Source organism: Mytilus californianus, unplaced genomic scaffold (assembly GCF_021869535.1).
Source record: "Mytilus californianus isolate M0D057914Y unplaced genomic scaffold, xbMytCali1.0.p SCAF_2, whole genome shotgun sequence".
Taxonomy (NCBI): Eukaryota; Metazoa; Mollusca; class Bivalvia; order Mytilida; family Mytilidae; genus Mytilus; species Mytilus californianus.
The window spans coordinates 68,748,514-68,764,773 of record NW_026262668.1 but is presented as its reverse complement, the minus strand read 5'-3'; the positions used below and the strand labels follow the sequence as shown (position 1 = coordinate 68,764,773).

At 31.8% G+C, this 16,260-nt stretch overlaps 1 protein-coding gene across 1 annotated transcript in view; it reads left to right on the top strand.

The window, feature by feature from the left end:
* The window catches only part of LOC127728099 (eIF5-mimic protein 2-A-like), a 33,435-nt gene extending 21,688 nt beyond the window's left edge, over positions 1-11,747 (top strand). Inside the window, exons 12-14 of the mRNA XM_052235327.1 lie at positions 597-816; positions 8,000-8,122; positions 9,055-11,747. Of these exons, the coding sequence (XP_052091287.1) occupies positions 597-816; positions 8,000-8,122; positions 9,055-9,074 (363 nt within the window). The 3' untranslated portion in view covers positions 9,075-11,747. The remainder of the gene's footprint in view (positions 1-596; positions 817-7,999; positions 8,123-9,054) is intronic.
* The last annotated feature ends 4,513 nt before the right edge of the window (positions 11,748-16,260 follow it).

Sequence of the window (16,260 nt, the reverse complement as noted above, 5' to 3'; positions counted from 1 at the left end):
AAACAACACTTCAAATGATTTATTTTTAGGTTCTTATTCAAAGACTATTTCTATTCATCATCCAACATGGCTACCATGACTTAAGGTAGAACTCAGGGGAAAATCAAGTAGTTATCTTAATATTTTAAAAACCTAAATAGATAGAAAAAGTCTCACAGGGATCAGAATGTTTAGATCTTCAAATGTTCTTTCCATTTCTACCAATTATAAGATGACTCCTTACAGGATTTATTGTTCTTAAATGATGATTTTTTTATTTTGGACAATTTAAAGTATTTTACCTAATGACTTGAAACTATAGAAAAAAAGATAGACAAAAAATGTAGATAGGGAAAGTTTTCAGCAATACTCTACAGTTATGCAATGTTTTAGTTACTTATACCTTCAGTTTACCTGAATAATTTAGGTTCAGTTCCATTAATAAGATGCACCTTCTGTGTAATACTTTGAGCCCTGTTCTTTCATATTTAGAGAACATTATACATCACAAGTTAATGACTAGAGGCACTATTCTTAACATAACCAAGTTAAACATACATGATATATTTTATCAACAGATGTTAGAAATTCTCTGTTACATGTATTAATATTTAAAGGTTTGGAACACAATTATGGCTGCAGTTGAGTGGAACAAGAAAGAAGAACTGGTGGCAGACCAGGCTATGAAGCACATTAAGATTTACTGCCCTTTGTTGGCCACAGTGGCAAAAAGTGGCAAGGCAGAATTGACTTTGATGGTCAAAATACAAGAGTATTGTTATGGCAATGTCAACTTCATGAAATCATTTCAGAAAATCATTGTCATGTTGTATAAAAGTAAGCTTTAGATTAAAAGTGCTTTTTACAGTTTTAAGGTTGTTGGTTAATGTAAAGTACAGTGGTTTCTTCTACCAATGAATCAGTTTAAAGACAAAAATTTGAGGTTAATGCGATCTTTTTTGGCTATACTATTATTCATAACAAGGGCACTTTTTCCAGCAATAAATGTGACATGAGGAGTAATTACTGGTAAAAAAACAAGCTCTTATTAAAAACCCTGTCATCATAAAAGTTACTAACAAGGGTGAATATGTAGTCCAACAGATTAGATTTACCTGTGCACCTGACACATAAAACTATTCCTGGACATCTATTGGTCTTTTTGAAGTTATTATACGACCGCAAAAAAATTTTTGTGGTCGTATATTGGTATGACGTTGGCGTCGTCATCATCATCGTCCGAAGACACATTAGTTTTCGCACTCTAACTTTAGTTTAAGTAGATGGATCTCAATGAAATTATACCATAAGGTTCAATACCACAAAAGGAAGGTGGGGATTGATTTTGGGGGTTATGGTACCCACAGTTAAGGAATTAGGGGCCAAAAAGGGGCCAAAAATAAGCATTTTTATACGACCGCAAAAAAATTTTGTGGTCGTATATTGGTATGACGTTGGCGTCGTCGTCGTCGTCCGGCGGTGTCGTCCGAATACACATTGGTTTTCGCACTCTAACTTTAGTTTAAGTGAATAGATCTTTTTGAAATTTGACCATAAGGTTAAATACTACAAAAGGAAGGTTGGGATTGATTTTGGGGGTTATGGTACCAACAGTTAAGGAATTAGGGGCCAAAAAGGGGCCAAAAATAAGCATTTTCTAGTTTCCAGACAATAACTGTGGAACGGTGTATGGATCTCTCTGAAATTATACTACAAGTTTCCATACCACAAAGGGATGGTTAGGATTTGCTTTGGGGGGTTATGGCTCAAACCGTTTAGGAATTAGGGACAAAAAAGGGGGAAAAACAAGGTTGTCCTGGTTAATGGACAAATACTTTAGTACAAAACATAATTTAAAGCAGTGTAAGGGAGATAAATCAAATACATCATTGAAATTATCTCCCTTACACTGCTTTTAAATTATGTATAAAGTAATGGTTAATGAACAATAAAGATAATTTAAAACAGTGTAAGGGAGGTAATCCAAATACAACGTTTTGGTTACTTCCCTTACACTGCTTTTAAATTATGTTTAAAGAAATGCATATTTATAAAGGAAGACCAGTAAAAATATCTGCAAATGTTGCATCTTTTTTTTTACAAAAAAAATCCATATGAAAGATTTGACACTATATTTTTAATTCTATTATAAAATAGATTAAGTTAGCACTATGGTAAATTTAAATGGGTAATTATGGTTGCCAACTCCATTGGAAATTTGAATTGAGATTTTGACCATATCTTGAGGGAAAGAATTTTTTGGGGGAAAAAAGGGGGGGGGGATAAAAAGAAATTGTGGGGGGTCAATTTTTTCTCATTTCAGATTTCAGAAATTAAAAAGAATTATTCTTCAAATATTATTTTTTTTTCAAATTTCAAATATTGAAAAATTTCAAGAAGTAATCTTTAATTGCACAGTATGGCGCATTAGATTTGTAAAATCTTTGATCACATTTATTTATTTGTTATGCCGAATCTAACAGTGTATTTAGATTTTTAATTTTGGGTCCAGTTTTCAAATTGGTCTACATTAAGGTCCAAAGGGTCCAAAATTAAACTTTGTTTGATTTTAGCAAAAATTGAATATATGAGGTTCTTTGATATGCTGAATCTAAACATGTATTTAGATTTTTGATTTTTGGCCCAGTTTTCAAGTTGGTCCAAATTGGGGTCCAAAATTAAACTTTGTTTGATTTCAACAAAAATTGAATATATGGGGTTCTTTGATATGCTGAATCTAACCATGTATTTAGATTTTTTATTTGTGGACCCCGTTATCTAATTGGTTCATATTGAGGTCAAAAGGGTCCAAAATTAAACTTTGTTTGATTTCATCTAAAATTGAATTATTAGGGTTCTTTGATATTCCAAATCTAACCGTGTATTTAGATTTTTAATTTTGGGTCCTGTTTTTTAAATTGGTCTACATTAAGCTCCAAAGGGTCCAAAATTAAACTTAGTTTGATTTTAACAAAAATTGAATTCTTGGGGTTCTTTGATATGCTGAATCTAAACATGTGTTTAGATTTTTGATTATGGGCCCAGTTTTCAAGTTGGTCCAAGATAGGGTCCAGTATTTAAACTTTGTTTGATTTCAACAAAAATTGAATATATGGGGTTCTTTGATATGCTGAATCTAAACATGTATTTAGATTTTTGATTATGGGCCCAGTTTTCAAGTTGGTCCAAGTTGGGGTCCAAAATTAAACTTTTTTTGATTTCAACAAAAATTGAATATATGGGGTTCTTTGATATGCTGAATCTAACCATGAATTTAGATTTTTTATTTGTGGGCCCCGCTATCAAATTGGTTCATATTGAGGTCAAAAGGGTCCAAAATTAAACTTTGTTTGATTTCATCAAAAATTGAATTATTGGGGTTCTTTGATATTCCAAATCTAACCGTGTATTTAGATTTTTAATTTTAAGTCCCGTTTTTTAAATTGGTCTACATTAAGGTCCAAAGGGTCCAAAATTAAACATAGTTTGATTTTAGCAAAAATTGAATTCTTGGGGTTCTTTGATATGCCGAATCTAAACATGTGTTAAGATTTTTGATTATGGGCCAAGTTTTCAAGTTTGTCCAAGTAGGGGTCCAAAATTAAACTTTGTTTGATTTTAAGAAAAATTGAATATATGGGGTTCTTTGATATGCTGAATCTAACCATGTATTTTGATTTTGGACATTGGACCATAATAGGTAAATTAAAAAAATTCAAGTTCTTAGACCACATTCTTTCTGTGTCAGAAACCTATGCTGTGTCAAATATTTAATAACAATCCAAATTCAGAGCTGTATCAAGCTTGAATGTTGTGTCCATACTTGCCCCAACTGTTCAGGGTTCGACCTCTGCGGTCGTATCAAGCTGCGCCCCAGCGAAGCATTTTATTGTAACTTCCAGACATAACTTGTGTGTAAGTGTATGGATCTCTCTGACATTGTACCACAAGGTTCCATATCACAAAGGGAATGCGCGGATTGATTTTGGGGGTAATTGCCTCCAAATTTTAGGAATTAGGGGCCAAAAAGAGGCAAAAAACAAGTATTTTTCTAGTTTCATGACAATAACTTGTGTGTAAGTGTATGGATCTCTCTGACATTGTACCACAAGGTTCCATATCACAAAGGGAATGCTGGGATTGATTTTGGGGGTAATTGCCTCCAAATTTTAGGAATTAAGGGCCAAAAAGGGGCAAAAAACAAGTATTTTTCTAGTTTCAGGACAATAACTTGTGTGTAAGTGTATGGATCTTAATGAAATTGTACTACAAGGTTCCATATCACAAAGGGAAAGCTGGAATTGAGTTTGGGGGTAATTGCCCAAAACGTTTAGGAATAAGGGGCCAAAAATAAGCATTTTTATATGACCGCAAAAAAATTTTTGTGGTCGTATATTGGTATGACGTTGGCGTCGTCGTTGTCGTCAGGCGTCGTCCGAAGACACATTGGTTTTTCGCACTCTAACTTTAGTTTAAGTGAATGGATCTCTATGAAATTTTACCACAAGGTTCAATACCACAAAAGGAAGGTTTGGATTGATTTTGGGGGTTATGGTACCAACAGTAAAGGAATTAGGGGCCAAAAATAAGCATTTTTGTAACTTCCAGACATAACTTGTGTGTTAGTGTATGGATCTCTCTGACATTGTACCACAAGGTTCCATATCACAAATGCAATGCTGGGATTGATTTTGGGGGTAATTGCCTCAATATTTTAGGAATTAGGGGCCAAAAAGGGAAAAAAAACAAGCATTTTTCTAGTTTCAGGACAATAACTTGTGTGTAAGTGTATGGATCTCTCTGACATTGTACCACAAGGTTCCATATCACAAAGGGAATGCTGGGATTGATTTTGGGGGTAATTGCCTCCAAATTTTAGGAATTAAGGGCCAAAAAGGGGCAAAAAACAAGTATTTTTCTAGTTTCAGGACAATAACTTGTGTGTAAGTGTATGGATCTTTCTGAAATTGTACTACAAGGTTCCATATCACAAAGGGAATGCTGGGTTTGAGTTTGGGGGTAATTGCCCTAAACGTTTAGGAATTTGGGGCCAAAAAGGGGCAAAAAAACACATTTTTCTAGTTTCCAGACAATAACTTGTGTTCAAGTGTATGGATCTCTCTGAAATTGTACTGCAAGGTACCATACCACATAGGGAAGGCTGGGATTGAGTTTGGGGGTGATGAATCATAAGGGGGTTCAAAAAATTGGGGGGGTGGGATGTTTTTTTTTTCCTTTTTTTTTTCTTTTAAAATTTTCCATTTTAAGTTGGTTATTTCTGATTTATATTTAAAAGCAAATAATAATGATTTGGTAGGAGATACACACCAAACAGGATGTGTAAATTATTATATAATAAGTATTGTGCAATAGCAAGAAATTTTCAATTGCACAGTATTGCACAATAGCAAGAAATCTTCAATTGCACAGTATTGCGCAATAGCAAGAAATCTTCAATTGCACAGTATTGCGCAATAGCAAGAAATATCCAATAGCACAATATTGCGCAATAGCAAGAAATTGTCAATTGTACAGTATTGCGCAATAGCAAGAAATATTTAATTGCACAGTATTGTGCAAAAGAAGATACTTATAAATTGCTTATTTCTTGACCAATTTCAATGGGGTTTTATTCTTGAATTCTTGGGGTTCTTTAATATGCTGAATCTAACCGTGTATTTAGTTTTTGGATTTTGGGCCCCGTTTTTAAATTGGTCCACATTGAGGTCCAAAGGGTTCAAAATTAAACTTTGTTTGATTTCATCAAAAATTGAATTATTGGGGTTCTTTGATATGCCGAATCTAACCGTGTATTTAGATTCTTAATTTTTGGTTCCTTTTTCAAATTGGTCTACATTAAGGTCCAAAGAGTCCAAAATTAAACTTAGTTTGATTTTAACAAAAATTGAATTCTTAGAGTTCTTTGATATGCTGAATCTAAACATGTATTTAGATTTTTGATTATGGGCCTAGTTTTGAAGTTGGTCCAAATCGGGGTCCAAAATTAAACTTTGTTTGATTTCAACAAAAATTGAATATATATATGGGGTTCTTTGATATGCTGAATCTAACCATGTATTTAGATTTTTGATTTTTGGGCCCCGTTATCAACTTTGTCCACATTGGGGTCAAAAGGGTCCAAAATTAAACTTTGTTTGATTTCATCAAAAATTGAATTCTTGGGGTTCTTTGATATGCTGAATCTAACCATGTATTTAGATTTTGGATATTGGACCATAATAGGTGAATGTCTAATTTAAAAATTTTAAGTTCTTAGACCACATTCATTCTGTGTCAGAAACCTATGCTGTGTCAAATATTTAATCACAATCCAAATGCAAAGCTGTATCAAGCTTGAATGTTGTGTCCATACTTGCCCCAACTGTTCAGGGTTCGACCTCTGCGGTCGTATCAAGCTGCGCCCTGCGGAGCATTTTATTCTAGTTTCCAGACAATAACTTGTGTTCAAATGTATGGATCTCTCTGAAATTGTACTGCAAGGTACCATACCACAAAGGGAAGACTGGGATTGATTTTGGGGGTAATTCCCTCAAAATTTTAGTAATTAGGGGCCATAAAAGGGCAAAAAAACAAGCATTTTTCTAGTTTCATGACAATAACTTGTGTGTAAGTGTATGGATCTTTATGAAATTGTACTGCAAGGTTCCATATCACAAAGGGAAAGCTGGGTTTGAGTTTGGGGGTAATTGCCCTAAACGTTTAGGAATTTGGGGCCAAAAAGGGGCAAAAAAACAAGCATTTTTCTAGTTTCCAGACAATAACTTGTGTTCAAGTGTATGGATCTCTCTGAAATTGTACTGCAAGGTACCATACCACAAAAGGAAAGCTGGGATTGAGTTTGGGGGTGATGAATCATAAGGGGGTTCAAAAAATTGGGGGGGGGGATTTTTTTTTCATTTTTTTTCTTTAAAATTTTCCATTTTAAATTAGTTATTTCTGATTTATATATAAAAGCAAATAATAATGATATGGTTTGAATAGGTAAATTAAAATTTTTTAAGTTCTTAGACCACTTTCATTCTGTGTGAGAAACCTATGCTGTGTCAAATATTTAACTACAATCCAAATTCAGTGCTGTATCAAGCTTGAATGTTGTGTCCATACTTGCCCCAACTGTTCAGGGTTCGACCTCTGCGGTCGTATCAAGCTGTGCCCCACTGGAGCATTTTATTTTTCAGGTTTGATTGGTTTTCAGCTATATAATTTTAGCAATAAAGGATGGTGTTTGTCAAAGCAATATCAAAATTGATAAAATTCAGAAAGTTTTTGTAGGAAAAAAATCAACAGAACCCTATTGTTAACATACACACGTGTGCCATGGCAAACAGATGTAAAACTTAATTATGAATTCGAAAACTTTCAAGATAAAGGAATAAGTTATATCAGTTATCTTATGTTCTTTTCAAGTATTTATTTGAAGAAAGGAGGTGAAAAGAACTATAAATAAATCTAAACGATGCTTAACAAAAATATTCACTGATTTCATGTATTATGTTCTAAGCTTCATTGCTATCATGGCAAGATCTGGTATTAGAAATGTTTTCTTAAACAGAAGTTAACAAGAGCATTAATAAACAGTATAGCACAAAATTAAGTCTGTGGATGCACTGTCAGTTAACAGAACCCATATAAAAATAAGAAGTAATCATTTTATTGTGACCAAATTACTTGGCCTTGTTCCCTATGGTTAACTTGATTGTCTTGAATATCTTCAATTACCAAACCAAAAGAGAATAAAAACAGGATAAAAAAATATACAGCTAGCTCAAATTCTTTTTTGAAATGCTGACAGGCTGCTGTAACTCATTGCCACATGGACAGAATAAATATAAGTTGTTATAGCTAGTTACACATTATCCAGAAATGCTTGGTGTAATCTAACTTTGATCACTGAAATTACCAATTTAGGGTAGCCAAGTTAACAGACTATGAAATGTGTTATTTATAGAATAGAAAATATAGATAGAATTTTATATACAATAACTTATAATATTTGTAGGTGATGTTTTATCAGAGGATGTCATTTTAAAATGGTACAAAGAAGGACACTCTTCCAAAGGGAAAAGTACATTCTTGGAACAGATGAAGAAGTTCATAGAATGGTTGGAAAATGCTGAGGAAGGTAACTTAACCAAAAATAAATTAAATTATAAGGGTGCAGGGAAGGATTGTCTCTGGCTTACTCAGTCATAATTTAAACCACTACATACATAGAAAGGTTTAATAGGCCTGGTTAATTGAAAACAAGTGAATTTGAATTGAACATAGATGAGGTAAGTTGGGAAATTACTTGATTTTTCTGTATGAGTTTGCCACTCTATGATAAAAATTGATCTAATTGTATGAGATAGGTGACCCAAATTTCAAAATTTGTATGATTTTTGCAACATGATATTATTGATCAAACACAAACCTTTAAATATTTCAAATAGTTTTAAATACATTTTAGTGTTTTAGAGTATGATGTTATTAATGTTTTTTCTATACATTTTAGTGTTTTAGAGTATGATGTTATTAATGTTTTTTCTAACATGTAGACTAATTCAGAAAGTTGAAATTCAGTCATTTTTGAGAATTTAAGTTTTGTTACATGTATATGACCTTTGATATTGCTTACGAAAACTCCTTTTGAAATTAAAACTATTTTGTGGTGTCATTCATTGTCCTGCAAGAAATTGTTTTTATATTTTCCTTCATCATGCAAACTTAAGTCACTTGATTTTTTAGGTGAAAGCATAGACTCCATGGGGAATTATAATAAACAAACCTTTAAGTCATTTCATTTGGTAATTGCTAGATGAATGATTCTTTGAGTTTTTCTTAGATATTGCATATGATTAACAAAATCCATTAAAAAATAAATGCATTTGAAATCAAATGTGGTCATGATTTGATTCAATTGACCTTGCAAGAGTTTCATTTGAGCAATCTTCATTTCAACAGCCAATCTAAAATATTTATCATTTGAACAAAAAAAAAAACTTATGGAAAAAGCAAACTTTTTTGGTCATAGATTACCTATGTTTCTTTACAAATTCAATGTTTATTTTGTAGAATCTGAAGAGGATGACTAGATGCAGCCCCAGTGGTTATGTAGTTACCTCCCTTTGAAAATTGGAGTTACTCCCCTTTGGATTTTCTTGTACCTTGATGTGCATAATGAGGATAAAACTGTACATGATTTATCATGGTTCTGATGCAAACTATGTTAACTTAATAATAAACAAAGACAAAAAAATGACAAATTGTTGACAGAGATTTGATGCCAATTTTTTCTGCAAATTTTATGTTAAATATTTCTTTGTGTAATGATATGTCCATGACAGAATAAAAAATCATAATAACACCGGCATCAATTTCCATGTATTTTTTTAAACTTGTGTAAGAAGCTGTCATGTATATTCAATCAGAGATTTTCCGTCTTATTATTTATAAACTTTCCTTCCTTTCTTTTGTTTTACATTTTATTGTTGTATTTTAATTGAAAAATGGACAGCAGAATGAAATATGAACAACATAAAAAACCAAGGTTTCTATGTCATCAACATAATTTTGTTTTCTAGATTGTGTACATCTAAAGGAATTTTTTAATAAAATTAAATGAATTGAAATAATTTTCTATTGTTAAAGGTGATAAGATATTATGGATTTGATGCAAAGAAAAAATCTCACTAATGTAAAATGATTAATTGTATGCTTCCATGGATAAATTGATTTCATTTTATTTTTCACTCACCAAAAATATGAAACAAACATTATGCCAGTTGTTTATTTCTAAACAGGCAATCAGGTATTATTACATTGTTTCTGGTTTTACTCATAAATAAGATTCATTGAATTTTTTTCAATGTTATGCTATAAATTGTCACACGACGGACTAGTTTTAAGCCATATTGGTTTATCTTAATACTTTTACCTGTGGGCAGCAAAATACAAGATATTTTTGAAAGATTGAAATTGACTTAAAGATTTGATATTACATTTGTATGTAAGTTTTATATGACTGTAACATTTGGAAAAACTGAATCACAATTAATAGTAGTTAGATAAGGCAAATTAAAAAAAAAAATCAGTATCTGAAAACCATTTGCATTACCATGAGTCTTTACTTTAAAGTTTCACATTCTGGGAAGGAAATGTGTACAAGTTCAATCTTATACCAATGCATTATGGAACATTTACAGTCTCAAATTTGAATTCTGAAAAGAACTATTACTCTCATCCACATTTTTTAATCTCAATTTGCTGATTAAATCACAAATTAAAATGAGTTCATGTTGTTTCATTTAATTGTTGTCTTTAACAATGAATTGAAGAATTATTTAAAATATAAATATGGTGTTTTTGTAGAAGGAATGAACTTTGATCAATTTGTTGAAATAATATATACATGAATTTTAATTAAGATTAATAAAAAAACTTTCTTCATATCCTTGCTAACAGTTAGAGATAACCATTTAATACCCAAATGATTTGTGTGTGTTGTCCTACTACAAAATAATTAGTTACAGCATTCCCTTGTTTTATTTTCACTCATTGAGTCACTCTTAATCTTTTCCATCAATTTCTTAATCATCTTAGAATAACAAATTCTTCATTCACCATTCAAACGTGCTATTTCAAGTATGCATATTGTGACAAAGATTATTACTTTGTCAAAATTTTATTGGGGTAGTTTTAGAATGTGAATAAAAAAAATTTATGTAATTATAATTTATTTGATCCATACATATGTATATGGAGCAGCTTTTCCTTCATTTACCAAGTATATACTTGTAAATTTTATAAAATGGTTATATACCAAAGTTGCACTGTATAACTTAAAAAAAAATTATTATGGACTATCACCATGGTTACAAGCTTTTGATGTTTATTTTAAGTAACTTGTCAATGTTTAAAAATATATATATATACATGTGTTTGTATATAATACAGTACATGTTAATGTTTTTAACATCAACATTATTAAATTATTTTCTGCCACCTTTGTAGAATTTATCAAGTCTACAAGTGCATGATGTGCCAAAAAACGTGTAAAGAAAAGATTAAAACTGTGAGAACATTGGGCTATTAATGATAACTAGTAGGAATACAAATTTTTGTCTTGTCATCTTTACATATTCATGTAAATAGATAATGGCCAGTAAAGCTGATGCCTTTTCATTTCACTGTCTTTTTCAGATATGTGTAATGTGCAGTCCTTTGAAAAACACCAGGCTATTATTATTTTGCTTTATCTAATATTCATAAAATAATTGTGCAATTTCATATAATATCTGTATTTTGGGAGGAAATAGTAAATGTTTTTAACAGACGTTTCAACAAATTAATTCTAGCTTTTAACTTTAAGCTGTTAAATCATGTTTATTTTGGATTTTTAAAGCCATTTTTTCTAATTTTCAGCTGAAATGAGACTTCAGCATGATTGTTGGAAGTAAAACTTACAAAAATAAATTAATTTGGATCTTTCAGTTTCCTGTATCTTATTTCAATATCATATTGTCAAGTAATGGTGGTAATTAATTTTCTGTTCCAAGCATATTTATTTTGATATTTATACATAAAGTATGATCCATCTGCTTTATACCTCTAAATGGTTTTTAACATGATGTATAAATACAAATACTTCTGGTCACCAGAGATCAGGGATGCATCACCATGTGGTGCTAATTCATAGCAGCCATTAAAAATATGTGCATGTACAGCAAATTTGTACCTTCCTTTTCTAAATAAAAATGAATAATTTAGATTTATTATTTATTGTTTAGTTTATGTGAATGTGAAGAAGAAAATCTCATTATTTGTCTGTCTTTTTGGTTCCCATAAATATTTTGTTGTATGCACTCTTTAGATAATCTGTGTTACCCAATGTCATTTTATGACGTGGTTCATCCAGTTTTTATGCCCCCGCCGTAGCGGTGGGGCATTAAGTTTTACCCTTGTCCGTCTGTACGTATCTTTCCGTACGTCCCAAAATTGGTTTCCGTTCTCTAACTTGAGTTTGTCTCAACCAAATGTTATGAAACTTATACACAATGCTTATTACCACAAAACACAGATCAAGTTTGAATTTTGGTGGCGTCACTTTAACTGTTCTAGAGTTATGCCCCTTTATAAATGGAAAAATTGCAGAATTTTTATTTTCTTCTAAATATCAAGTAATTTTTATATGACCGCAAAAAATTTTTGCGGTCATATATTGGTATGACGTTGGCGTCGTCGTCCAAAGACACATTGGTTTTTGCACTATAACTTTAGTTTAAGTGAATGAATCTCTATGAAATTTTACCATAAGGTTAAATACCACAAAAGGAAGGTTGGGATTGATTTTGGGGGTTATGGTACTAACAGTTTAGGACATATGGGCCAAAAGGGGCCAAAAATAAGCATTTTCTAGTTTCCAGACAATAACTTGTGGAACGGTTTATGGATATCTCTGAAATTATACCACAAGTTTCCATACCACAAAGGGATGGTTAGGATTTGCTTTCGGGGGTTATGGCTCAAACCGTTTAGGAATTGGGGGCAAAAAAGAGGGAAAAACAAGGTTGTCCTGGTTAATGGACATATACTTTAGTACAAAACATAATTTAAAGCAGTGTAAGGGAGATAAATCAAATACATCATTTGAATTACCTCCCTTACACTGCTTTTAAATTATGTATAAAGTAGTGGTTAATGAACAAATAAGACAATTTAAAACAGTGTAAGGGAGGTAATCCAAATACAACGCTTAGATTACTTCCCTTACACTGCTTTTAAATTATGTTTAAAGAAATGCATATTTATAAAGGAAGACCAGTAAAAATATCTGCAAATGTTGCATCTTTTTTTTACAAAAAAATCCATATGAAAGATTTGACACCATATTTTAAATTCTATTATAAAATAGATTAAGTTGGCACTATGGTAAATTTAAATGGGTAATTATGGTTGCAAACTCCATTGGAAATTTGAAATTGAGATTATGACCATATCTTGAGGGAAAGAATTTTTTGGGGAAAAAGGGGGGAAGGATAAAAAGAAATTGTGGGGGTCAATTTTTTCTCATTTCAGATTTCAGATATTCATCAAATATTATTTTTTTTTCAAATTTCAAATATTGAAAAATTTCAAGAAGTAATCTTTAAGTGCACAGTATGGCGCATTAGATTTGTAAAATCTTTGACCACATTTATGTATTTGTTATGCCGAATCTAACCGTGTATTTAGATTTTAAATTTTGGGTCCAGTTTTCAAATTGGTCTACATTAAGGTCCAAAGGGTCCAAAAATAAACTTAGTTTGATTTTAACAAAAAATGAATATATGGAGTTCTTTGATATGCTGAATCTAAAATGTATTTAGATTTTTGATTTTGGGCCCAGTTTTCAAGTTGGTCCAAATTGGGGTCCAAAATTAAACTTAGTTTGATTTCAACAAAAATTGAATATATGGGGTTCTTTGATATACTGAATCTAACCATGTATTTAGATTTTTTATATGTGTGCCCCGCTATCAAATTGGTTCATATTGAGGTCAAAAGGGTCCAAAATTAAACTTTGTTTGATTTCATCAAAAATTGAATTATTGGGGTTCTTTGATATGCCAAATCTAACGGTGTATTTAGATTTTTAATTTTGGGTCCCGTTTTTAGCTCACCTGGCCCGAAGGGCCAAGTGAGCTTTTCTCATCACTTGGCGTCCGTTGTCGTCGTCCGTCGTCGTTAGCTTTTTACAAAAATCTTCTCCTCTGAAACCACTGGGTCAAATTTAACCAAACTTGGCCACAATCATCATTAGGGTATCTAGTTTAAAAAATGAGTCCGATGACCCCGCCAACCAACCAAGATGGCCGCCATGGCTAAAAATAGAACATAGGGGTAAAATGTAGATTTTGACTTATATCTCTGAAACCAAAGCATTTAGAGTAAATCTGACATAGCGTAAAACTGATTATCAGGTCAAGATCTATCTGCCCTGAAATTTTCAGTCAAATGTGACAACCTGTTGTTGGGTTGCTGCCCCTGAATTGGTAATATTAAGAAAATTTTGCAGCTTTTGGTTATTATCTTGAACATTATTATAGATAGAGATAAACTGTAAACAGCAATAATGTACAGCAAAGTAAGATCTACAAACAAGTCAACATGACCAAAATTGTCAATTGACCCCCTTAAGGAGTTATTGCCCTTTATAGTCAATTTTTTACAATTTTCATAAATTTTGTAAATTTTTGTAAATTTTTACAAAATATTTTCCACTGTAACTACTGGGCCAAGTTCATTATAGATAGAGATAATTGTAAGTAGCAAGAATGTTCAGTAAAGTAAGATCTACAAACACATCACCATCACCAAAACACAATTTTGTCATGAATCCATCTGTGTCCTTTGTTTAATATGCACATAGACCAAGGTGAGCGACACAGGCTCTTTATTATCTTAGATATCATTATAATATCTAATATCTAATACTATTAATTATGATTTTAACCTTATTTTACATGATTTCCAAAGCATCAGTAAATACAGGTGAGCGACACAGGCTCTTGAGAGCCTTTAGTTTAAATTGGTGTACATTAAGGTCCAAAGGGTCCAAGATTAAACTTAGTTTGATTTTAAACAAAAATTGAATTCTTGGGGTTCTTTGATATGCTGAATCTAAACATGTGTTTAGATTTTTGATTATGGGCCCAGTTTTCAAGTTGGTCCAAGTTGGGGTCCAAAATTACTTTGTTTGATTTCAACAAAAATTGAATATATGCTGAAACTAACCATGTATTTTAATTTTTGGGCCCCGTTATCATATTGGTCCACATTAAGTTAAAAGGGTCCAAAATAAAACTTTGTTTGATTTCATAAAAAATTGAATTCTTTGGATTCTTTGATATGCTGAATCAAACCATGTATTTAGATTTTGGATATTGGACCACAATAGGTAAACTAAAAAAATTTTAAGTTCTTAGACCACATTCATTCTGTGTCAGAAACCTATGCTGTGTCAAATATTTAATCACAATCCAAATTCAGAGCTGTATCAAGCTTGAATGTTGTGTCCATACTTGTCCAACTGTTCAGGGTTCTACCTCTGCGGTCGTATCAAGCTGCGCACAGCGAAGCATTTTATTAAAATTGGAGTTTTCTTCCTTTGTCCATGATTATAGTTGAATCAACTACAATCAATGCTTTATACAATGCAATGTTTAATTTTGACTTCCACTGATAAAACACAGATCAAGTTCAATTTGGGTAGTGTCACTATAACCATTATTGAGTAATGCCCCTTTATAAATCAAAAGATTGCAAAATTTTTAGTTTCCATTCTGTAACTTAAGTTTGCCCCAACCAAACATTATGAAACCATTATACAATATTCATTACCACAAAACTAAGATCAAGTACAAATTTTTTGTTTCTGTTTTTTAACTTTAGTTTGCCTCAACCAAATGTTATACACAATGCTCATTACTACATAATACAGATTAAGTACGAAATTTGGTGGCTACACTTTTACCATTCTTGAGTTATGTCCATTTATAAACATAAAAATTGCTGAATTTTTCAGTTCCGTTCTCTAACTTTAGTTTGTCTCAACCTAATGTTATAAAACTTATACACAACCGTTCTAGAGTTATGCGTGTTTACAAATAGAAAAATTGCTGATTTTTTAGTTTCTGTTCTCCACTTAAGTTAGACTTAACCAAATGTTATGAGACTTACACACAATGCTTATTACCACAAAACTCAGATCAAGTTCAAATTTGGGTAGCGTCACTTTTACCGTTCTTCATTTATATCCCTATATAACTATATGATATGCAAGCGGGGGCATCATCTGTGTCCACATGTGGACACTATCCACATTTATTAACTATTATGTCCTTGCACAACAATGACAATAAGTTATGACCCTCATGTCTATTTTTTTCCATTTTTTTGTGTTACTAAAAAGTTATTTGAGAGGTGCTCAGTGAACTCTTGACCTAATAAGAAAGATTGTAAAAGGTTGCTGATTCATACCCATATATTGATTTAGAAAGGTATACAGGCTCCCTGGAACTTGTTGTTTTATACCCAAAGCCTAAAAGAAACCAAGAGATTAAATATAACCCTTGTCAATTCATATGCCTACTTTTTTTTATGCCCCTGCCATAGGTGACGGGGGCATTTAGTGTTACCCTTGGCCGTCTGTCTTTCCGTCCGTCCCTCTGTCCCATTTTAGTTGCAAAGCTTTAGTAGGGGGATTCATGTCCTCAGACACATTCTTCTTTTATTGTTTAC